This window comes from Trichomycterus rosablanca, chromosome 12 (genome assembly GCF_030014385.1).
Source record: "Trichomycterus rosablanca isolate fTriRos1 chromosome 12, fTriRos1.hap1, whole genome shotgun sequence".
Classification (NCBI taxonomy): Eukaryota; Metazoa; Chordata; class Actinopteri; order Siluriformes; family Trichomycteridae; genus Trichomycterus; species Trichomycterus rosablanca.
In genome coordinates this window covers 33,857,391-33,882,240 of record NC_085999.1, presented here as the reverse complement: position 1 = coordinate 33,882,240, position 24,850 = coordinate 33,857,391, and the positions used below count along the sequence as shown (strand labels likewise).

Genomic DNA, 24,850 nt, shown 5'->3' with positions numbered 1-24,850 from the left:
TTTTCATTCTGCACCTGTAGAGCTTTATCGATGCTGAATTCCTGTGATTAAGGAGACATCTTGGATTCCAGAATCTTGCCCATCTACCCTGTCACTAGTGGCTGGAAGGGGGCATGGACGTACAGATGATTGTCTGTAGCAATCCCTTTAATCAGAGAGTCTCTGCGTCTCATTAGCATTAATGCACTCCACCTGGGAAATCCTTTTAAAAGCCGTTCTGGTGGCTTTTTGGCTTGACTTAATGGCACCTGCTCTTTGAGACCAGTATATTTTGTTTCCACCGGCTCATATGCCAGCATTCTTTGTTCTATTTTTTAAGGAATTCAGCTGCCGTTGGTGGATTGAGTAGCTAGTGCTGTGATTACTCAGCTTTCATCTTATTGTTTCCTACTTTTCTCTGTAGTTGACTGTTTTGCTGGGGGCATGCCACCACCGTCCACTGTGGGCAAGTGGCATCTGAGTTTTCCACATTTGCTGAGGACAGCATAGAGCATTATGTCTCATCTTTTCTGGTGATTGTCTGGAGTGTGATATTCCCTACTGCACTAATGCACTCGTCTATCGCTCCTCTGCTTTGGTCTGCTGTATTGTGTGGATTTCCTTTTGTTTGTGCCTCTTTAGCAGCAATATTGATCTTCCTTGGTTAAACATCCTGCACAGTGGGTGCATCCTTCTTGTTTTAGGAGATAAGAGACTACACCTGCCACTTGATTGGCGAGGTGTGTCCCACCCTGTTATAGCTTTGAAGTGTAGTTTACTTTCTGTCAACCTGTGCCTCCCCTCTCTGTCAGCCAGTGTGGAAATTGCAGGTTGGTCAAAGACCTCCTTTATCTTCTTCAAGCATAAATCTGTCCAGACAATATAGTATAAATATAGTAAAAAATAATTTACAACTTCATGTTGCTTTTTTTTTTTGTCCAGGGGTCCAAATTTTGTGCTCCATAAAGTCACTGTCATATATTTAACCATGAACTTTTTATTGTGAGCACAGTTCCTCTTTGCTGATGCTGATGTTTTGTTTGACGTGACTTTTAACTTTAAAAATGATACATTATTTTCTAGTAAAATATAGGCATCCTGTATTTGTCTTCCTTGCTACTGTTTTAGTTGCCTCAAGTTGTACTAAAATTACATAAAGTGCTTATTATCAAAGCTTTTTCATTATATAGAGAGTTGACTGAACATTTTTGGGAAAGGAAACCCAACCCAGCTTACACGGCTGCTCTGAAAATCATTTGTTAATCATTATGGAAATGATTGATTTTGGAATAAAGATGTTACAAGAGCATGTACACAAATTACAGAGCTGTAAAACATAATTGCGCTCTTTCTGATTGCCTTTTTTATTGCTTATTTGTCACACTAATCTCATCACCAATGTTTGATCATGGGTAGAAATACAATAAAGCCACAAGTGTGGAGCCGGATTTCTGTTACTATTGAGCCACAGAGCTCAAGTCAGTCAATGGGAAACTCATCCTGTTGCTAGGATTGACACTAAGATCAGTCTGAAGTTTGACCTCCATGATTAACCATTGATCTTTTTTCAAGTGAGATTTGTATTTGTTGAATCGCTGCATCGATTCCTGAATGTGAATTGTGGGAAACTTTTCATCTTTTAGCCGAGCAACTTTTTCGCTGCTGATTCTGACCCAGGACATGAAGTATTTATTTATTTTTAGATTGTTTGAGTGTACCGACAGAAGAATCATGTCCATTTTTATTTGAAATAACAAGCAGAGTGTACAGTGCAGTCTGATGAATGGGAGATCATTACATTTCCATTTGCGGTGGAGAGGGAGGAAATGGACATCCTCAGAAGACAGGAAGAGCTCGGTTATCTATAATCTGTTTTATTCCTTGATTTATAACGGCCTTGTGACTGGAAAGAATTAAACAAATGGAAACTTTGTTTTCAACACAAACAAAAGGGCTGATCATCTTCCAAATAATGTGGTAATTACATTTTATTATGCATTGTAAGGGACATCATTTTTCTAATGGTAATGTATTCATAGTAAGGAAGCAAATGTTGCCAATTTCTTTTAACCAATAACCAACCATCATCAGTCAGCGTTTAAGCAATAACCTACAAGCTTAAAGCGTCCCATTAAAATATAAAGCATCACTGAGTTTCAGTGTTTACACATGGCAGTCAGGTGGAACACTAAAATGAACATAAACAACATGAGCACATCTAATCCATCATTCAGAATGTACACGCCCCATTTCCAGAAAAGTTGTAAAAACATTTTGTAAAATGCAACAACAAAATAAGAATCTGTGATCATGCAGGACTCATTTCAGTGAATCAACCAGATAGTAGTAGATAGAGTCCCCATTTTCTGGCCACCTCAGAGACTCAGACTCAATTCTTGCATCTCGTTAGTGATGAGTAGGGCCCTAAATTTATGGGAAAATGTGCTTTATTTTATGGACCTCGTTTTGCAGAAATCACAGATTTCACTGATTTTTAAACAGAAGTGTCACATTTCACGGCAGTCATTAAATAATACTCATGAATTTAATTATAGAATCAATGAACTCTGCAATACACAGCACAGCCTTCCTTAATAGCTCCCTTTCAAAGACCAAAATACTCGTCGTTTGGTAGTTTTCCCAGGTTGGTAGTTTCCCGGATTGTGTTTTTAGCTGCTTTAGACTTCGACATCATGGACATTTTGTCTAACCGATTACTAGTGTAACCAAGCATCTTTAAAGTTTGCTGAGTTTATAAAGAAAGAACTAAACTGTACACAAACTGACGCAGCACAGAGATGATCACGTGTGTAGAGAAGCTTTTCACACGTTTCCATTTTGACAAAATGCACTCAATACGTAAACACATACATCAAACATTGTCAGCACATGAGGCGCCCAGGTGGCGCAGGGGATATTCCGCTAGCACACCTGTGCCGAGGTTCTGATTTCGAACTCAGCATTACCACCACTCGGCATAATTGGCAGTGCCTGCAGCAGATACTAATTGGCCACCGTATCTTTAGGATGGGGGCCAGACTATGTGTGGGTGGGTGGGTCTTCATACGCTGTGTAAGGACCCTGATTGGCGGAAGAAACGCCTGTGCAGAGTGCAGGGGTGAGAAGAGGAGGGCTGTGTACAGCGACGTGCTCTCCTCGGATGCCATCCCTCAGCATCGGAAAGACAAAATTGAGTGTGCTAGATCAGGAGGAAAATGGGGAGAAAATGCATAAAAAAACATTGTCAGCACACTACAGCACAGAAGTCTCTTATACTAGTGTAATTACCATATCGCTAAACACAAACCTTAAAACCTTAAAAACATCTCATTTTACAGTCCGAGGTATTAGCCCACTGCACCACCCTACTGTCCCCATACAGACATTTAACTAAGCATAAACCATGACTGATATACAATACAATCCTATATACAATACAAAGTAGTTGAGAACAGGTTCGACTTTTGCTCAGATGACTAACGAGTGACCCTCAGGCAGCTCTGTAGAACTGGAAGATTCTGCTGACCCAGTATCACCACAAGAAGAAATTACCAAAAATAACTGGGGTGTTTACACAAGCACAGACTACTTTTTAAAAAACGGCAAACTGTTCAAACTTTGTGAATTATTAATAAACTCCTTCAACGTAAACGAGTCCCTGAGGAATAACTGAGCAGATATGAGACGGGCTCCAGCTAGAAACAAACACACCGTCCCATATGTGCAAATAAACGTCCTTAAATACTTCATTTATTTGTTTGTTTATTTCTTTTGAGCACTTTATTCTGGTCAGGGCTGCAGTAGGTCCAGCTCTACCTGAGAACACTTATTCACTTACTGTCATCTGAAGGCAATTTACAGCAGCCTTACATTGTACAGTTTACATTGTACACCAATGTTTTGGTGCAGAGGTAAGTTACCACCTCTGGGATCCAGGGTTTAAATCCCCAGCGGCGCTATCAGCCAGTCTGGTGTCTGCAAGCAACCATGATTGGTTCTGTCAGGGGGGATGACCAAGGCCCTGCGATGGATTGGCGTCCTGTACAGGGTGTGTTACTGCATTGCGCTCAGTGATTCCAAGGAAAGTAAACCCACTGCGACCCTGACTAAGATAAAGTAGTTGTAGAAATTAAAATGAACTGAAACATGTTTTGGGAGGTGGGAGAGATTCTCAGAAGCATGGGCTGCATGGTAAACCTGTAAAGCAAGACCTCTAGAACCCATGCTGCTTTGTTTCACCCACACCAGTTGTTTTTACTACACAGCAGGATACACAGACTCTTTTGTTAGCATATTCAAAAATGCATCTTCCACGGTATCAGGAAATTAAAGATCAGGTGTTCAGATAAATCCAGGTAATAACATTGTCATTCACAGAACTATCTAATGCTACTTTGTGTGTATATATACACTGATCAGCCATAACATTAAACCATCTCCTTGTTTCTACACTCATTTTCCATTTTATCAGCTCCACTTACTATATAGAGGCACTTTGTAGTTCTACAATTACTGACTGTAGTCTATCTATTTCTTTACATACTTTTTTTACCCTGCTTTCACCCTTTTCTTTAATGGTCAGGACCAACACAGGACCACCACAGAGCAGGTATTATTTAGATGGTGGATGATTCTCAGCACTGCAGTTACACTGACATGGTGGTGGTGTGTTAGTGTGTGTTGTGCTGGTATGAGTGGATAAGACACAGCGGCACTGCTGGGGTGTCCACTTACTGTCCACTTTATTAGACACTTCTACCTAGTTGGTTCACCTTGTAGATGTAAAGTCAGAGGCAATCGCTCATCTATTGCTGCTGTTTGAGTTGGTCACCTTCTAGACCTTCATCAGTGGTCACAGGACACTGCCCACAGGGCGCTGTTGGCTGGATATATTTTGGTTTGTTATTCTCAGTCCAGCAGTGACAGTGAGGTGTTTAAAAACTCCAGCAGCGCTGCTGTGTCTTATCCAATCATAGCAGCACAACCCACACTAACACACCACCACCATGTCAGTGTCACTGCTGTGCTGAGAATGATCCATCACCCAAATAATACCTACTCTGTAGTGGTCCTGACCATTGAAGAACAGGGTGAAAGCAGGTTAAAAGAGTATGCAGAGAAACAGATGGACTACAGTCAGTAATTGTAGAACTACAAAGTGCTTCTATATGGTAAGTGGAGCTGATAAAATGGACAGTGAGTGTAGAAACAAGGAGGTGGTCATAATGGTATGCCTGATTGTAGTATAATGTACCCATTATCCACTTGGTTCACCATATGTGGTATTGATTACACACTGAAATGTAGTTTCATTTTTTATATATTATTTACAAGCTAAAGCAGAAAATTATTAATCCAAAATTACATTATGCATATGGTTAGTGCAGATGGTAACTGGGACTGTTCCCAATTTATTTATACATTGTGTGTAACATGTGATCAAAAATTATTGCCTGCTCTTGTGTCATGGTACTTCATCTCCCTTCTGTTAACAACAACCTTAAGAAGTTCAGTAAGACATAACACCACAAATTTCAACAGTTTAGCTTTTGAAGGAGTTTAGTCCTTGTACATGAGGAAGCGTTTTTTGTGGAGTCATCAAGCTGCCTTGTCCTGCCTGGTCTTAATTAGTAAGATGTCATAATATTTTCAGTACTGGTTTCAGCTCTCCTAGAACGAGACCCCCTGGTGTTCAGAGCAATGCTACAGTTCTCCCACAGAGTCCAGAGACCACACAGAGGTCCATCGTCCCGTATTAATCACTTAACTAAGAGGAACATGTCCCAAATGCTGGGTTTAGGATCAGATGTTGTATGAAACCAAGCCAGAAATGCCATGTTCGTTCATACCCTGCATTCCTGCATTGCATAAAGTCAGGGTTTGATCTGACAGAAGGACAATGGTGGCTGAGCTTGCCATTAGAAACGTGATAACAGGTTTGTAGAACTGAAGTATTAAAACCAGAACTGAGTTTCATAACTCTAGTATGATTTGTTTATGGGTTAGCTGAACCTGTACTTTATTGTAAACTGTATTAAAGAGTGTAAATATTTCTTTTTATTATTTTTTGTTGTTGTTATTGTTATTATTATTATTATTATTATTAAATAGTATTTTTTTTTATCAACAATTTTATCCCGATCAAGGTCACAGCGGGTCCGATTTCACGGAAACACCAGGTGCAAGGCAGGAACACACTTGACAGGGCAACCCCCCCTTCCCCCCAAACAGCCAATCATGTCTGTGTAGACGCCCGGCCAGCCGATAGCACAGCTGAGATTTAAACTCCTATTTATAGACCACTGCGTCACCCAAGCAGCTCATTATTATTTGTATTTGTATTATTTATATTATTATTATGTTTTTGTTTTGCTGCCATTGTTGTTATTGTTATTCTATTGTTGATTGTTTTTGTTTTGCTGTTGTTTTGTTGATGTTATTGATGCTGCTATTGTTGTTATTATTATTATTGTGTTGTTTTTGTTCCTTTCATTGTTTATAGAGGTGTTGTTGGTGTTATTAGTTTTTTTGCTATTGCTTTTTTAGTTTTCTCATCATTGTAGTGCTGTTGTTGTTGTTACTGTCATTGCTGTTTGGTTTGAATATTCTTGTCATGGTTAGTGTTGTTGCTGCACTTGTTATTAGTTTTGTCGCTATTGTTAGTATATTTATTTGTATATACAGGTACATTTAAATTAACATTTTTTGGCATTTAGTGGTGTTTTTTTATTCGAAGCAGCCATTGTGACCAAATACTGTGTAAACAGTTGAGGGATACCGAGATTGCTTAATGACCTAACAGTAGTAACCTGGCATTGGTGACGCTTGAAACAGCAACCTTCTGATTACTAGTCCACAATGTTAACTTCTGCACTACCAATGTCACCAGTGCTGTGTGTATGTGTGTGTGTGTGTGTGTGTGTGTGTTTTATTTATTATTATTTTAAAATCCACTCTCAGATCATGAGAATAAAGTACATCACTGCTCTGATCATTGCTGAATAGTGTGTGGTGTTTTGTCTCAGGTAAAATGGGATTGCAGAATGAATCTCAGTCATGATCAGTTATTCTGGTGCCCTTAGTTAATTGTAAATTATTAACTGTGGTATTGTTTATGATCAAATTAAATAATTAAATTATAATTAAATTATCATTTACATATCTAATCTCATTTACTTCTGTGCATTGAATTATGATCATTCGTTTATTTATATTCCATACTCCTGGGTAAAAAAGGGCCAAAATTGCACAAATGTTTCATGAAAACAATTTCACCCACATGAAAAAAATTAAACATCCAGATGTGTAAGTTTGAGTTTCATATCAAAGATTTACACCCTTTCATCATATTTTGGAGAACATGAAAACTATTGAGGTAGATTTCTCAGTTTACTTTGTCACTCTCCTGTACCCCAATTATCAATTGGACCCCTGCTGACCAGATGCTATTTAGGTTTTGGAGCATTCTCATCACTGCACTGATACTAACATTATAAAAACATGGTGGTGTGTGTATTTCTGCTATGAGTGTATCAGGTGCAGGAGTGTTGTATTATAAAGAACACATACCCTGTTGGCACTGGTTGTTAAAGACAATTTTTTTACAAGCATAATTTGTATTTATCCATCTCTATTCTATTATAAGTGGAGCTTCCAGGTGGTGCAGCAGGATATTCCGCTAGCACACCAGCACCGAGATTCTGAACTCCTCGGTTCGAAACTCTGCATTGCCACCAGTCGGCTGGGCGGCATCTAGCGGGCATAATTGGCAGTCCCTGCAGCAGACATGGTTCTGCTAGGGCGGGATGACCGGACTATGTGGGTGGGGTCTTCAAATGCTGTGTAAGGACCCTGATTGGCAGATAGAGGCACTTGTGCAGAGTGCATAGGTGAAAAAGGTTTCCGCAAAGGCTGCACACGGGTCGGAGGAGGCGTGAGCAGCAATATACCCACCCCGACTGCAATCAGGGATCCTCAAGCAGCGGAAGACAAATTGACTACGCTAAATTGGGAGAAAATGGGAGAAAATGCATAAATAAATTTTTTTTTTTAAATAAGTGGCGCTTTATTCTCGTCCCAGTGTTGGCATTGTGGTGTTTAGAAATCCCAACAACACTGCTACACCTGCTACACTCATACCAGAACAACACACACACTACCATGTTCTTATCATGTGTCATCGCAAGTCAAGTCAAGTCAACTTTATTTATATAGCGCTTTTTACAATATACATTGTCTCAAAGCAACTTTACAAAATCCAGGACCAACAGATACAAAAACCCCTGTTGAGCAAGCCGAGGGCGACTGTGGCAAGGAAAAACTCCCTGAAAATTACAGGAAGAAATCTTGAGAGGAACCAGACTCAGCAGGGCCCATCCTTCTTGGGTGGCCTGGAGGATTCTTGGGTGGCCTGGAGGATTCTTGGGTGGCCTGGAGGATAGTAAAGTTCATCTGTACGATAGCTGTAGCTTATTAAATAATCTATCAATGTACATACATACATTCTGACATTCATTTGCAGAGAAACAAACAAACAAACAATTACTCAAACCATTGAATTTCCAACATTTGCATAACATTCCTGCCCCCTACAGGTGTATGTAAATTTTTGGCTATAACTTGAAGTGAACCTGACGTTTCAGTGTCTTTACTGGTTAATGTGGTGTGATGGCAGGAAGCAGGTCGCTGCACTGTTACATAATTACACTGATGTATACTGAAGTGAGTGCTGGTGCATATGAGGTCCAGATCTTTATTCCCTCTTTGGAGCTCCTGCTCAGAACAGAAACAGGATTAGAGTGCTAGCATGCTAGTATGCAAACGTTATTTAACAGTTGATTGAATTTCTTTTCTCTACAGATCAGTAGCAGAGTGGAGATGCTGGAAATAAGAATCACCCGCCACTGGATAGTTCCTCTGTTGCTGATAGGAACTATGACTGAGGTAAGTGTTCCACATGACTTCATACAAAGAATGTGAACCGTAGTGACGGTAATAGTTCTAGTTTATTTTGTAATATAAAATTGCCATAACATTAAAACCACCTCCTTGTGTCTACACTCACTGTCCTTTTTATCAGCTCCACTTACCATATAGAAGCACTTTGTAGTTCTACAATTACTGACTGTAGTCCATCTGTTTCTCTACATGCTTTTTTTAGCCTGCTTTCACCCTGTTCTTTAATGATCAGGACCAACACAGGACCACCACAGAGCAGGTATTATTTAGGTGGTGGATTATTCTCAGCCCTGCAGTGACACTGACATGATGGTGGTGTGTTAGTGTGTGTTGTGGAGTTTTTAAATGCCGTGTCTACTCACTGTCCACTCTATTAGACACTCCTACCTAGTTGGTCCACCTTGTAGATGTAAAGTCAGAGACGATCGCTCATCTATTGCTGCTGTTTAAGTTGGTCATCTTCTAGACCTTCATTAGTGGTCACAGGACGCTGCTCACCAGGCGCTGTTGGCTGGATATTTTTGGTTGGTGGACTATTCTCAGTTCAGCCGTGACAGTGAGGTGTTTAAAAACTCCAGCAGCATTGCTGTGTCTGATCCACTCATACCAGCACACAGGGTGCTCCAAAGACTGCACTCAAGCCAACTGGAGATACTAAAAATTGTCCAAAGTGTGTGTGTGTCCTATGATAGACAGGCAACCTGTCAGTGGTGCTTCCTACCTTTCAGCTAATAAATACGACCCATCGCGACCCTGACCAGGTTGAAGCAGTGATACAACAGAAAATGACCGAATGAATGAACAGCTACATGAGACTAACACAAGGCTATGTCATTTTATTAGTGTTTTACAAGTGAATTCTTTTATTTATTTTTTTATTCTTTCATTTTGACTGCTTTACTCTTGTCAGGTTTTTGGTGGATTAGTTTGGTTCAAGTTTATTAACATGACTTATTAGCATGAATTACAACACATTGTAGATTTACATTTATATTATTAATATTATTTATTATTTTGTTGTTTCCATATCTGCTGCAGGGTGAAGTAATACAAGTTTATATTATTATATTATATTATATTATATTATATTATATTATGATTTTTTAATGTAGGTGGTGGTGTTGACTGATACCAACGACACCGAGCAGCAGCAGCAGCAGATTTTTCAGAATATAGGAATCACCCGACACAAGATTGTAACTGCACAGTTTGAATGTTACCAAAAACTCATGAAAGAGAACAACCAGGAGAGAAGAGGTACCCAGCACAAATACAAGTGTTTCATTAGTTTACTGTGTGTGTGTGTGTGTGTGTGTGTGTCCTGTGATGTATTTTAACTACTGTAGAGTGTTTGAGCTTGTGAGTTTTAACAGTGCTATTGTCCTGACCGGGTGTCCAACAGACTCAGTTTTGGTGTGTCTGAGGGAGGGAAGGTTGGATGGGATTTCACGAGGAAGGTCCTGGTTTTTATCGGTTCATGTTTTTTCTTTTGCCATTACCAGCAGGTCCGATGTGTAACCGAACATGGGACGGGTGGCTGTGCTGGGATGATACGGATGCTGGCATCACCACTCAACAGCACTGCCCTGATTACTATCAGGACTTCGACCCTTCAGGTGACAATCATTAATGTAATCAATTAAGTATCAATTAATAGAAATTAATAAGTATTACTTATTCTTCTAATTATTATTATTAATAACAATAACAGTGGTAATTATACGTATATTATAATTTAGAATTCTAAATAATATAAAAATTTTTAAAAATTACTTTTTAAAGTAATTTAATAGTTTAATAGGTTTTAATTATATATATATATATATATATATATATATATATATATATATATTTTTTTTTTTTCAATTTTCCTCCCAATCTAGTTGCATCCAATTGCCCGATTGCATTACGCGTCCTCTCTACTGATGCTGATCTCCACTCCTGATGCTAACACACGCCCCTCTCCAACATGTGTGCAGTAACGACTGCATCTTTTCACCCGCATGAGGCAAGATCATATGTGGATCAGCTTTGTGTACGGAAAGCGACACCCTGATCAATGCATTATCCCTCGACTTTGTGCAGGCGCGATCAACCAGCCAGCAGAGGTCGTAATTGCATCATTTATGAGGTCCCTATCCGGCTCCCACCCTGTTTAAAAAAACAGGCAATTTGTTGTTCATGTAGCCGCCCAGCCGGATGGCAGAGCTGAGTTTCGAGCGGACGAGTTTGAAATGTCAGCTCTGGTGTGCTAGCGTGTTTTACCTGAGCGACTTACACTGTGTTCCAAATTATTATGCAAAAAGTGTTTAGGAGTGATAAGGTAAGAATTTTTTTGTTTGTCAGTTAAACTCATTGATGGTGATGTGTGTCAGGGCTCTTTATATCACTGAAAGCAATTGCAGACACCTGTGCTAATTAGTTTGGCAGGTGTGTCCAATTAAAGGCAAGACTACTTAAGAAGGCTGTCCCACATTATTAAGCAGCCTACATTTTCAGCCAAAATGGGAAAGAAAAAGGATGTGTCGGCTGCTGAGAAGCAACAAATTGTGGAGTGTTTAGGTCAAGGCATGACTACAATCAACATTGCCAAGACACTTCATCGTGATCATCGCACAATCAAGAAGTATGTAGCTGATTCAGAGCACACACGTGTGCGTGCTGATAAGGGAAAATTGAGGACTCTTTCCAACAGGCAATTACGTCAGGTTAAAAGAGCAGCTGCAAAAATGCCTTGTCATAGCAGCAGACAAGTTTTTGAAACTGCTGGTGCCTCCAACGTCCCCCGAACAACAAGATGCAGGGTCCTTCAGAGGTTTGCAGCTGTGCGTAAGCCATCCTGTCGACCTCCTCTATCCACTGCACACAAGCAGAAACGGCTCCAGTGGGCCAAACGATACATGAAGACTGACTTCAAAACTGTTTTGTTCACCGATGAGTGCCGTGCAACGCTCGATGGTCCAGACGGATGGAGTGGAGGATGGCTGGTTGATGGACACCCCATGCAAACAAGGCTACGGCGCCAACAAGGAGGAGGTGGAGTAATGTTTTGGGCTGGAATCATGGGGAGAGAGATTGTCGGCCCCTTTAGGATCCCTGAAGGGGTAAAGATGACCTCCATAATGTATGTGGAGTTTCTCAAACAGCACTTCCTGCCATGGTTTAAGAAGAAGAACCGTGCATTCCGCAGCAAGATCATTTTCATGCATGATAATGCACCGTCTCATGCTGCAAAGAACACATCTGCATCTCTGGCTGCTATGGGCATAAAAGGGGACAAACTTATGGTGTGGCCCCCATGCTCCCCTGACCTCAACCCCATTGAGAACCTCTGGAGCATCATCAAAAGGAGTGTCTATGATGGCGGGAGGCAGTTCACATCTAAGCAACAGCTCTGGGAGGGTATTCTGTCCTCATGCAAAACAATTGAAGCAGATACCATCCAAAACCTGACAAATTCAATGGACGAGAGAGTTCAGAAGCTCCTTTCGAACAAGGGGTCCTATGTGCAAATGTAACATCACCTAGAATAAAGTTTTGACTTGAAAACTGTTTGATTTCAGTTTGTAATAACCTGCTAATGCTTATAATTTCACAAATGACCATTTTTTTGTTCTTTATAAAAATGAAAAGGTTGAAAACTCTGCTGTGCATAATAATTTGGAACATGCATTTTAAGTGCATTTTGAGTGTTTTATTTTTTTTTAAATATACTGTTATCATTGGCAGTTTGTTCAAAAACCTTTCAATTGTACTCTAATAGTTGATGACTGGAAAATTACAATGACTGCAATTCATATAGGTAATTTTGGAAAATCTGAGAAAATATTATTTGCATAATAATTTGGAACACAGTGTATATCCTCTCTTTTAACCCTTTTGTATTTAGTTTGTATTCAAAAAGCATGACATTATTTAAAACTGCTTGTTTCAATTTGCTAGTTTTTAAATGTGCTTCGAGTTTTTTTCCTTACAGTTTTTGGAAAAAAGTGTATTAATTATTTGTTTTGCCATCTCAGTACAGCACGCTACCATATTGACAGTAAAAATGTATCTAAAAATAATTAGTGTATGCTTTACTCTGGACAAATTATTGGCTTTAATAATTGGGGATTTACTTTAAACGGCAACAATCATGAACGTGATTAAACATAATGTGGGTTATTTTCAGTAATCTATTTCATGATCAGATGTAAAGCAAGTGTGTAAGATACAAGATGGTTTCTGCAAGTCAGTTCTACACTTTTCTCTTCCTCTTTCATCATTTCGTGGACTTTTCATCTCATTACTTTAAAAGGAATTCACTCAGGCTAACTATCTCTATTATGCTTGTTACAGCCTGGAGCTGAATAGCTCAAACCTTTTCATCTATAAAAGCCATTTTCTCTCTTTTCACAAAGTAAAGATGAATAAGAATAAAAAGGAAGTGAATACCTGCAATCATTTTAATGCTCCTCAGCGTTAAAGGCAGTTTACACCTGCGTTTTAACTAATGCTAGAATACCGTGAAGTTCAAACATTATTTAAGAGGTTTTGTTTAAATGTCTATTGTTAATGTCTTCAACAGAAATAGTCACAAAGATCTGCATGGATGATGGCCACTGGTTTGTCCATCCAGAGAGCAACAGGACGTGGACCAATTACACCAGGTGTAACGAGCGAGCTAAAGAGGGCAGAATGGTACGTCCAAGTATCCACCTCATAGTCTGCAATCCTGAACTTTGCTGAAAGGTTCAATGATGTTGAAATTTAGAATTTTGGAAGGCCATGGCAGAAGCTTGTCTGTATTTTGGTGTTCATCAAGCCACTCATACCTTGTTTTTACAGTATGTATTTAGGCATTATTATCCCAACATCCTTGGGTCTTTATTTTCAACAAATTGATGTTGAACTGAGTACTTATCTCTCACGGACAGCAGACATTATGGGTTACAGGCATCTTTTGTTTTTTTCTGATCATATTCTGTTCATCGCTCAGCTGTCAAGGTTTTGTGCTTCTTATACAACGTTATGCATCTTTGTGCAGTGAGTTAAAGGGTTTCTGAATGTAAATTTCCAGTTATAAAGCTCCAAATGTACAGTTTTTGTTGAGGCTGGGTAATAGAGCTGATAAATACTGTGAGCTTCCTCTTGCGTGTAATTTTCCTGTTTTTATGCCATTTGTCCATGTTTGATTTATGCTGTCATGACTTTTGGTTTCCTTTGTATTTTGTATTTTCAGGTTTTCGTGGCTGCTGCATGTGCAGTTTGGTCATTTACCACTAAATGTTATTACAATTCTGTAAAGTGATTTTTCTCTTATATCAAAGTGTTGATTTTATAATTTCTTAGATAATACATGTTTATGGTTGATGAGCCTAACAGCCTGACTTGATGAGCTATTTTAGTCACTTAAGCTCTTTTTATGAAGTGATTTCTGTTATTTCCTTTATTTGTATTTACATGTATTTGTTTCAATATTTTAGCATACAATGACTAAAAAGTGTTTTTGAAACATGGTTTGCTATTGTAGCTGGAGTAAAAGATGAACTAAAGCTAAAAGCTAAAGTGAACTAGTGGAATTAACTAGAAATAAATGATACACTTACAGATATGAATGATACTCTTTACTCAGGTTTATGTTTCACAGTTTGAGGCTTGTGGTGCTGTAAACTGTGTGCACACTTAGTTTCTGCGAACATAAATGCATAAATAAAAAACTACACCCAAACCTGCTTTGGTGTTCCAACACAGCAAAATTATTACCTTATAAATAACAGACAATGATTATCTGAGAGTGTTTTTGGCTCTGCACTAACCCACACAGGAACTTGTTTATATCATGACTAAACATTCATCCTTTTTCTCCTTTTATTGCAGACGGCTATAAACTTGCTGTACTTGGCACTAATTGGACATGGATTGTCTCTGATCTCACTGTTTATTTCACTCGGGATCTTTTTACATTTTAAGTAAGTACTAAAACTAAAAAGATTAAATTTTACTGTTGATGCTGTTAGGTTAATCTTACTCTTGGTCCAGATACTCAGGTTCATACTCAGGAATGATTCTGGGCTTGTTTGAGGAGGGACATTGCCGGTGTAGGATTGTGTTCAGACAGCCTGTTTGTTCTCAGCCCTAAACTGACGTCATCCTAATGTCAGGACTAGCGTGCACACAATCCTTCCAAAATATGAGATAAAAATCTACTTTTTTACAACCACAATTCCAACAAATTGGAAAAGTTAAAAAAATTTAAATAAAAGACAGTAACAATTTGCATTTGTTTTACATTTATTTATCTGAAAATCATACAAAGTTAACTGATTTTCATAGTCAACTAAAAAACTTTATTTTGTATATTGCACTATGTTACATCACTTTTTCTTTTACCAGTGTGTGTATTCATTTAGAAACTGAGAACATCAGCTGTTAAAATTGCTGGCAGCATGTCTTGTTCCAAAATGTGCATTAATGGTGCCTTAGCACATATGACTTGGCACAAACAAACCTCCATACCATGACAAACGCTGGCTATTGAACTTTGTATGATAACAATGGTGATGGTCCTTTTCTTTTTGGCCCGGATGTCTATTATATTTTGAGAACACTTTAAAAGGTGACTTTTTTTAGCCCAAGGCACACATTTTCATTTTGCTTCAGTCTATCTCATAGGAGCTTAAGCCTAGACTAAGTGGCAGCGTTTCTGGATAATGTCCATATACAGAAGTGAAACTGAAATAAGTGTATTGTATATATTATTCTATATTTCACATCAAAAACTTTTGATTTATGACTGAAGATAATATTTTAAACAAATCAAACAGAAATGGCTTGGACAACATGCCATTGGTGCCTTTTTGTATATTTTGTATCACAGCCTTTGAAGTCAGTAAATGCAGTTAAGCAATTTCTGCAGTTCTCTGCTGGTAGTTTTAACCACTCTACTTGAGCAACCTGTTCCAGCTCACAGGATTAAGAGGTACAATCGTGCAAATTCAAGTTTCTGACTGTTTTTCACACGTTTAGTAGATTCAAATCACAATACATGTGTGATTGTGTCTTACTTCCAAAAAAAAATACTGATTTTACAGATCCCATTTACACGTTGTAAAGTCTGCACCTGAATTTTTAAAGTGAAGCCTAGAAAACAAAAGTGCAAGTGTAAAAACACTTTTAATGTGTGTGTGTGTGTGTGTGTGTGTGTGTGTTTGCGTTTATTCAGAAGCTTGAGCTGTCAGAGGATCACTCTGCACAAAAACCTCTTCTTATCCTTCATCCTCAACTCCATCATCACCATCATCTGGTTAACTGCTGTTGCCAACAACCAGGAACTTGTGCAGAGGAATCCGGTAAACACAACCAGACCACAGAGCTTTTACAAACATGTGACAGAATCTGAATCAGATCTGAATTCAGCTGAAATCAGAAAACTGAGGGATTCTGGCCAAAGTCCTGCAAAAATTCAATTATATCAAATATATTATGCTTACAATTATATGGCAGCGGTTTTGGGAAGGCCCTTTCCTGTTCCTGCAGGATTTTGCCCTGTGCACTTTTCAAGCTCCTCCATTAACATATGGTTAATTTGATGTGATAAAACTCCAGGTCACCTGACCATAACCCTAATGAACATTTATATGATGAATTAAATTGAAACATTATTTGTAAGTCAGTCCTTCTTATCCAACATTAGTGCTTGACTTTACAAATGCTTTATTGATCAAATGGGTACAAGACTCCAAAATCTTGTAGTAAGCCTTACAAACAGAAATGTGGAGGCCACAGAAAGGACAGGGGGCGGGTTGGGTTAACATACAGGCCATGTATGGCCTTATAGAGTAAATTTTATTTTTTTACTTGGCTTTATAAAAGTCTAAAATTGACCTTGATGATCTGATCTGGATGTCTATGACTGAATTTGACCTATGTTGAATCTGATCTGTGTGATCCTAGTAAGAATTGTCATGGTAACTGATTATTTTGTTCTGGTTTTATCTCTGATTCAGACGAGCTGTAAAGTTTCACAGTTTATCCACCTCTATCTGTTTGGGTGTAATTACTTTTGGATGCTGTGTGAGGGGATTTATCTGCACACGCTCATCGTCGTCGCTGTGTTCGCAGAGAAGCAGCACTTAATGTGGTACTATCTGCTCGGATGGGGTAGGTACATCGTACATGGATCCATATAAAATGAATAACACTTGGTGTTGTGTATGAAATATGAAACATTTTTGTGTTTTTTGTGTAGGTTTCCCTCTGTTACCGGCTGTTATCCATGCCATCGCCAGAAGTTATTATTATAATGATAAGTAAGTGTTCCATAATCAACTCTTACGTTTCCTATGTCTCAAAATCTGGTCTCAAATCAGTCCAAATCAGGACTTTCTGCTTAATACATACATTAACAAACTAGCTTTTCTCATGATTAAATGTTTACGTTCCAAGTGTAAAGTCTCTGTTAGCTCTGTGATTAAGGAACATGAGGCCCTGAAGCCTATGGTATCTGGTACGGACCAACAGATGAGCCACTGTGGTTCAAACCCCTGATCATTTTAATCCTGGTGATGAGCTGAATGCTTCACAGCATACAGTGAATCAAACCCTTCTGTGTTTGGGGTTGCATAGTCTATAATCACAACCTACAAACCTTCAAAACCTACAATCACAAGAGCCATAGGGCTGCAAGTTGTCATACAGTTGTAATGAAGTACATCTAATCCACATGCTTAATCAGTTGGATTTCTGGTTAGCTGAATCATGTGAGAGCTCTGAATGGTTACTATATGACACCATGGATAAGATTTGTGTATAAGATTGAGAAGCACTGCTTAAGAGAACACGTTTTATGGCCACTCAGGTGGCGCAGCGGTAAAAACACATGCTGGAACCAGAGCTGGGATCTCGAATACATCGTATCGAATCTTAGCTCTCTGCCTGCCGGCTAGGCTGAGCGGCCACATGAACAACGATTGGCCTGTTGTTCAGATATGGGTGGGATTAAGCCGGATGGGTTCTCTCTCTCATAACTAATGCAATTACGACCTCTGCTGGCTGATTGATGGCGCCTGCACAGAGATGAGAAAAAGAGTGCTCTCAGGGTGTGTCTCTCCGTACACAACGCTGAGCTTCACTGCACTCGTCAAAATGTAGGTAATAAGATGCATACGGCATGCTGCCCACGTGTCGGAGGGGGCGTGGGTTAGCTTTGTTCTCCTCAATCAGAGTAGGGACCGGCATTGGTGGAGAGGAAGCATGACGCAATCAGGCAATTGGATGCACTAAAAGGGAGAAGAAAGGGAGAAAATGCATAAATAAAATATATTAAAAAAAAAAAAAAAATGAGAACACGTTTTATAAAAAATTAGGGGTGTCCAAACTTTTGCATAAGCTAATACATTAGCAGAGTTGTAGGAGGATGAATTGTCTTTTTCTCAGCACTGTGTGAAAAGCTGATCACTGATCCTGAGCATTCTGTTGTTCTGTAGTTGCTGGATTAGTTCGAATACGTCTCTGCTGTACATCATTCATGGGCCGATCTGTGCCGCACTGCTGGTGAGCCATCTGGAGATTTTTTTTTTTCTAGTTTATTTCCTCCTTGCATACAAACACACTTCAAATGGTCAAATGTTTACATCCCTGTCATGTACATTTATGTTAAGCTTCAGATTTGTTTTATTCTGCTGACATGTAATAGTAGGTGATTCTAAACAGAATTCTTCGTTCATTTCAAATATTGGTTTTATATTTCTAGTCTGGTATTTGAGGATTTCCTTGTATTGGTCTCTCTGTCATCTGTGCCATAGAAACATAGAGCTCTCAAATCTTAAGTGTCTATGTTTTATTTATTTGTATTGTTATCAGTATTGGAACTTGGCAATGACAAAACTGGATATTTAACTCACAAACTACTCGACGTTCACTGTTATAAAAAGTATATGGACACACTTCCTAATTATTGAGTTTTTTAGACACACCTATTGCACCCACTGTATATATATATATATATATAGAGAGAGAGAGAGAGAGAGAGAGAGAGAGAGAATTAACTATATAAAATACATAATATGCCTCCAGCTTTAGTAACAATTTGGGAATGGTTTTTTTTTCTTGCTTTTACATGACAAAGCGGGTGGCTCAGTGGGCTCAGTGGGTAGAATTGTCACCTTACAGCAAGGTTTGATCCTCAGGTGGGGCGGTCTGCGTTCTTTCTGTGTGGCGTTTGCATGTTCTCCCCGTGTTTGCATGGGCTTCCTCCGAGAGCTCCGGTTTCCTCCCACAGTCCAGAGACGTGAAAGTGAGGTAAATTGGAGATACAAAATTGGCCATGACTGTGTCTGACGTTAAAACTTGTGAACTGATGAATCTTGTGTAACCAGTAACTACCGTAAATAATAACAAATATGACAAAGCAGAGTCAACAAAGACATTTACATTTTTGTCATTTAGCAGATGCTTTTACCCAAAGCAACTTACAATTATGACTGAACACAATTTTTGAGCAATTGAGGGTTAAGGACCTTGCTCAGGGGCCCAACAGTAGCAACCTGGAAGTGTTGGACTTGAACCGGCAACCTTTAGATTACTAGTCCAGTACCTTAACCACTGAGTTACCACTGTGCACGATTTGATGTGCTTGTTATGGCAGAACTACACTGGTCTGCACAGAGCCCTGACCTCGAGTCTGTGTATTATCATGTTTGTGATCAATTGAAATGGTGATTACAAGCCAGGCTTTCTCATGACTCACCTCAGAAATGCTGTTTTTTCTGTATTTATGCTAATGTTTTTAGAATAAGCTGATTAAGAAGCTCGTGGTCAGGTGTCCAAATGTGTTTCACCATTTAAAGCATATGACAAGAATGACACTGACAATATAGAGACAGATTAGGATGCTGATGGCCAGACAAATCCATCTCATGTCTTATTTTCACCATCAGGTGAATTTGTTTTTTCTGCTGAACATCGTGCGGGTCCTCATCACCAAGCTGAAGGTGACGCACCAGGCCGAATCGAGTCTCTACATGAAGGCAGTGCGGGCGACTCTTATTCTCGTCCCACTTCTGGGAATTCAGTTCGTTCTCCTGCCGTATAAACCAGGAGGACGTGTCCTTTCTGAGATCTACGACTATCTCATGAACATATTAATGCATTATCAGGTAAGAAACAATGCATTTAAATTATGACAAAATTCCATATTTTGTTGGATTTCTTACTTTAAATAAGACACTATAAACATCCTAACCCTGTTTATTTTTTGAATTAAACATAAAATGTGCTGTTAATTTTTTTTCTAAAAACGAAATTTAGCCAATAAATAAAAATAGCGTATATAATTCTGCAGAGGATGAGTTCACATATTTCTACTTAAAAAATCTACAAAACATTAAATATGAGCAGGAGTGTTTGCATTTAACAGTAGAAATCTATTGATATACTGAAATAAAGCAATAATTTCTGCAAAAAATGTATATGTGTATAACGTATAAGTTTTAATTTACAGTATTGTTTTAGGGCATTTGGGTGGCACAGTGGTAAATTATGTAAAAAGACATAATTTGTTATATCTAAGGAGCAAGGGTTGGCCAAGGCCCTGCGATGATTTGTTACTGCATTGCACCCAGTGATTCCGGTGACACCGTACCCACCGTGACACTGACCGAGATAAAACAGTGGTAAACATGAAAATGAATTGAAATAAAAAATGTCTTGAACCCAGAGTCAGCACATCAGAAAAACATTTTCATGCTGTGTGTTTGATTGGCGTGAAGGAGATGTGGAGTGTTGATGAAGAATGGAGATGATGGCTCAGACTGCTTAGTGAATAATGCATTAGAACAAGTTTGTCGTGGAGGTGCTTATTAAAAAACCCATTGCCAAAACACATGAAAGAGATCAGAACGCTGGAGGTGTGAGAGGTGAGAATTTGACAGATTTAGTCAGACTCAGAGCTGACATGGTTCTTCTGTGTTTTAGGGACTGCTGGTGGCCACCATCTTCTGCTTCTTTAATGGAGAGGTAGGTGCTTTCGCTGTAAAGAAAATGTATGTTTCCTCTTTCTGCTCTTTATATTGTAATTATCCTCTTACATACTGCTCTAGACTAGCTGTAGGTTAATTAAAGACATTTAATGCTGCCCACATACACACATTCATATACATATTCAAACACAGTTATATAACACTAGTGAGAAATCCAAAGGTCACAAATTTACATACCTTTGTAAATGACAGTTTACCTGTTTTTCCCAAAAAAAAATTGTTTTAGTTGTTACTAAAAATGTTACTAAAAGTTCATTGTTGGGTTTTTAAAAATCTTGGGTTTAAAAAAAAGCAAAATGCTTTGTAATGTCAGTTACCTTTGTTGCACGGCCACCTTTTGTTATTTATGTTGTTTATGTTTAACAGCTGTTGACTTCTCTGTGCCCGTTTTAGTGCACTAAGGTAATTCTTGATTAGATGGTAAAAAACACAAGCCTTCATCTAAAGCGGAAAATATTCTTGATTGGCAAGCAAAACTGCAAAAAATAGAATCTATCTGCACATTTTACACATTATTATTATTATTATTATTTATTTATTTATACATTTATATTTTTGTTTTTCTCTTTGCATGGTTTGGATTAACCACTAACCATCAGGATCATTTCTGTCCTGACTTTGGCTACTTCTTACTATCTTTGACATACAGTAGACCCTTGACTTACAAATTTAATTGGTTCCGAAGGGCTGTTCTTAAGTCAAAATGTTCCTAAGTTAAACCTGTTTTTCCCATGAGAAATAATGTAAATAGAATTAATCCAGACCTCCCAAAGCACCCCCTTACCTAACCTTTCTAATGTCTTAAATGGTCTTTTTTGTTATAAATACAAGCATATTTTCCCTTAAATCTTAAATTATAGAATAGACATTAATGTAATAAACAATAATAAACAGCAATACACAGTAGTACTGTACTGTACATAAAAACACACATTACATTTCAGTACAGTATGTGTGCTGTACCATACACCATAATAAAAGTCCTTCTCTTTTCAATATTAATAGATTTTTTCATTTTCTCACCACTACGCTTTCGATTATTTACTTATTAAAAAATAAATTCCTCAGACAAGCCACAACATACAAACCCCATTTCCAGAAATGTTGTGATATTTTGTAAACTGCAATAAAAGAAAAGTCTGTGGTTTGTTTATCCTCTTGAATCTTCATTTAACAAAGTCTAGAAAAAAGATTTCTTATGTTTTTATAATGAGCGACATGATTAGCAAATTGATGCCTGCAACACACTTGAAACAATTGGGACAAAGGCGTGTTTATCACTGGGTTACATCCATCACCTTTCCTGTTCATTGCAATTTTTAATCATTTGGTAACTAAGGATACTGTTGACCACAGTTTGGTATCTGTGAAAGTTAATGCTAATACTGTGAAAAACCAGTTTTAACCCATATAAAAATAAGTATATACAGAGAAAATAAGAAAGGGCTGTCTGTTTGTTTAATAACTACTTTGAATATTTCTGTAGGTGCAGGGTGTATTGCGGAGACACTGGAATCAGTACCGGATGCAGTTTGGCAGCGCTCGGGCTCATTCAGAGGCACTCAGGTCCACGTCCTACACGGCTTCATCAATCACTGAAGTGCAGGGCTGCTACAGCATCGATGGTCACAGTGAACACTTAAACGGCAGGAACTGCCTGGAAAATGATAAATCGGAGTATTCCTTTAACTGAGGTTACTGCTGATGGTAACAGGACTGTATTCTGATCGTTGCAAAGGGCGAATGACTGCACTCGTACGTTTAACGTTTACCAGAGCTCTTTGCTTACGCATGAAGGATGAAGGAAGGTCTCTTGTTCTCACACTGCCTTATATTCTCACACAGTGCATCCTAAATAGACTCAGTGTTCTTTAAAAAATTTACAAAGTAACTCTTTACAATAAGGTTACATTAAAACTGTCTTACGCTGTCCATAAGTCACTGATTAGCAGCAACTGATGTTGTACATTGAGCATTTGCTTAGACACAGCATCGGATTTAGTATTTACCGCTGTGAAATATTAACTTTACATCTACTACACAGTAGTTTATAAACTAATTTATTAACTAAACTATATGGCCAAAAATATGTGGTTGTGCGACTATGAGTTTGGCATCCCCTTCCAAAACCATGAGCAATAATAGATTCCATTCCCCCCACAGCTTAAACCCAATTCACTTCACCTGCTGCTTACTTAACATGGTGCAACATGGTGTAGTATTTAAGTTCTTTACTTTTTGCCCCATGGGTTTACTCCTGTAGTTTAACTTTGTGTAAATTGTGGTAATTTAATTAACTGTATAAAAGGAGTTATTAGATTATTTAGAAGCTAAATGCTTAATACCTAATTGATCACTTTGCACCAACCAAGATTAAAGAATCACTCATTCATCCAGTTCATCACTTATCTACTTAGTTACAGCGTGCACAGTCAGTGATGTATGAATAGCGTAATGCACTGTTAATGACAGCAATTATGTACTGTGTTTAGAATAAAAAATATTCTGTAAAGTATTTTCAGTATTATTGTAAATAGTCATTTTTAAAGTCGTTCTTACATTTCTGTCTCATTTGTAAGATGCACCAACATATTATAAACCCTGGTTTTAATCATAAGTTGGTTCTAGCCTGGAGAAGCTTTTGCTTATATAAATAGGATTTAAATCCATCCATGTCTTCTTCTTTTGTTTGAATCTGTACCCATTTTTTATGAAATCAGGTTTAGCTGAATCAGGAACAGACACTGATGTTTATATACAGTATAAATATATGATTATGTATGTGACTATATTTCCCGCTTGTGGGAAACAGCCAGTATAATTTTATTGTACCCAGCATAGTACTGTATTATGTAAATTAATGATAAACTTTATGCTGTTTATGCTACAATGTACATGTATTGTGTCTTTTATCTGGTATATATCCAAAGACAATAATTCAGGTTATAGTTCTATGTTCTAAATTCTTTATTAGACTTTTTTTCTGCTCTTTAAAATAGTGTTTTACAATTAGTTTTACAATATTTCATGATATTTAACACAAATTATTGTTACATCTTTTATTCAAAATATCATTTAGCAGAAGGCTGAATTTAAGGACAGATATAATGTCTGTTTTACTTAATTTACTCTATGTGTCCTTATTCTTAGAAATTTTAGAAGAACATCTGTGTTTCTGTTTTTTAAGTTTATTACATCGACCGCTTTATCCTGGTCAGAGTCTCTGCAGGTTTGGTTCCACCAGAAAACAAGTTCAATTCCAGCCTTATTGTCATTTTAGCTATATACAAAAACATATAAAAAAATTCTTTCAACAATCCTATCTGATGCAACACAGGGCACAGCTGAAAAAACACAGTATACACAGTGCAGACAAAAGGTCTAAAAAAAAATACATGGGACATTTTTTGGACCTATAAAAGTAAAGGGACGGGGCCAAAGGACAAGTGTGGCTCTAACCAGTACACAGTACTAAGTAAATGTAAAGTGAGGTGCTATGACATTTAGATATACATACATCATACTCTGATATTTAAACAACAGCCTACATGTAAAAATAAAACACTGGGTGCAAAGCAGGACAACTCTTGACAGCGCACCAATCCATCACAGGATTTTAGCCACCCACTCTCAGATATAGCTAATCATGTCTATGTAGACACCCAGTGTAATGAGCGCCACTAATGATGTTTAAAGCCCAAAATGATTTACTTTTACAAATCTTTCTGATCTACTGAAGCAATATAGCCCAGTTTAAAAACTTGTGACATTTGACAATAAGACATTATAATCAGATGTACATAATATTTAAAATATATAAAACGTTTGCATTATTAATTACTAGGCTTCATGTTCATCTTGAGCATATCACTGGTTAGTCTTGCTGGAACTTT

General features: G+C 38.1%; 1 protein-coding gene across 1 annotated transcript; it reads left to right on the top strand.

Annotated features, from left to right (window-relative positions):
- The first annotated feature begins 8,856 nt into the window (after window positions 1-8,856).
- calcrla (calcitonin receptor-like a) lies at window positions 8,857-23,869 on the top strand. The gene is made up of 12 exons (XM_063005700.1): window positions 8,857-8,922; window positions 10,050-10,194; window positions 10,440-10,553; window positions 13,505-13,617; window positions 14,797-14,888; window positions 16,142-16,268; window positions 16,926-17,079; window positions 17,168-17,228; window positions 18,405-18,471; window positions 19,857-20,075; window positions 20,893-20,934; window positions 22,444-23,869. Exons 1-12 carry the CDS (start codon window positions 8,857-8,859, stop codon window positions 22,648-22,650), a joined length of 1,407 nt encoding a protein of 468 aa, XP_062861770.1. The 3' UTR covers window positions 22,651-23,869.
- The last annotated feature ends 981 nt before the right edge of the window (window positions 23,870-24,850 follow it).

Coding starts and splice junctions, on each gene's coding strand:
- calcrla (XM_063005700.1), top strand. CDS start 8,857: ATGCTGGAAATAAGAATCACCCGCCACTGGATAGTTCCTCTGTTGCTG. Junction 10,554..13,504: donor TCAGGACTTCGACCCTTCAG/GTGACAATCATT, acceptor TGTCTTCAACAG/AAATAGTCACAAAGATCTGC. Junction 18,472..19,856: donor CGATCTGTGCCGCACTGCTG/GTGAGCCATCTG, acceptor TTTCACCATCAG/GTGAATTTGTTTTTTCTGCT.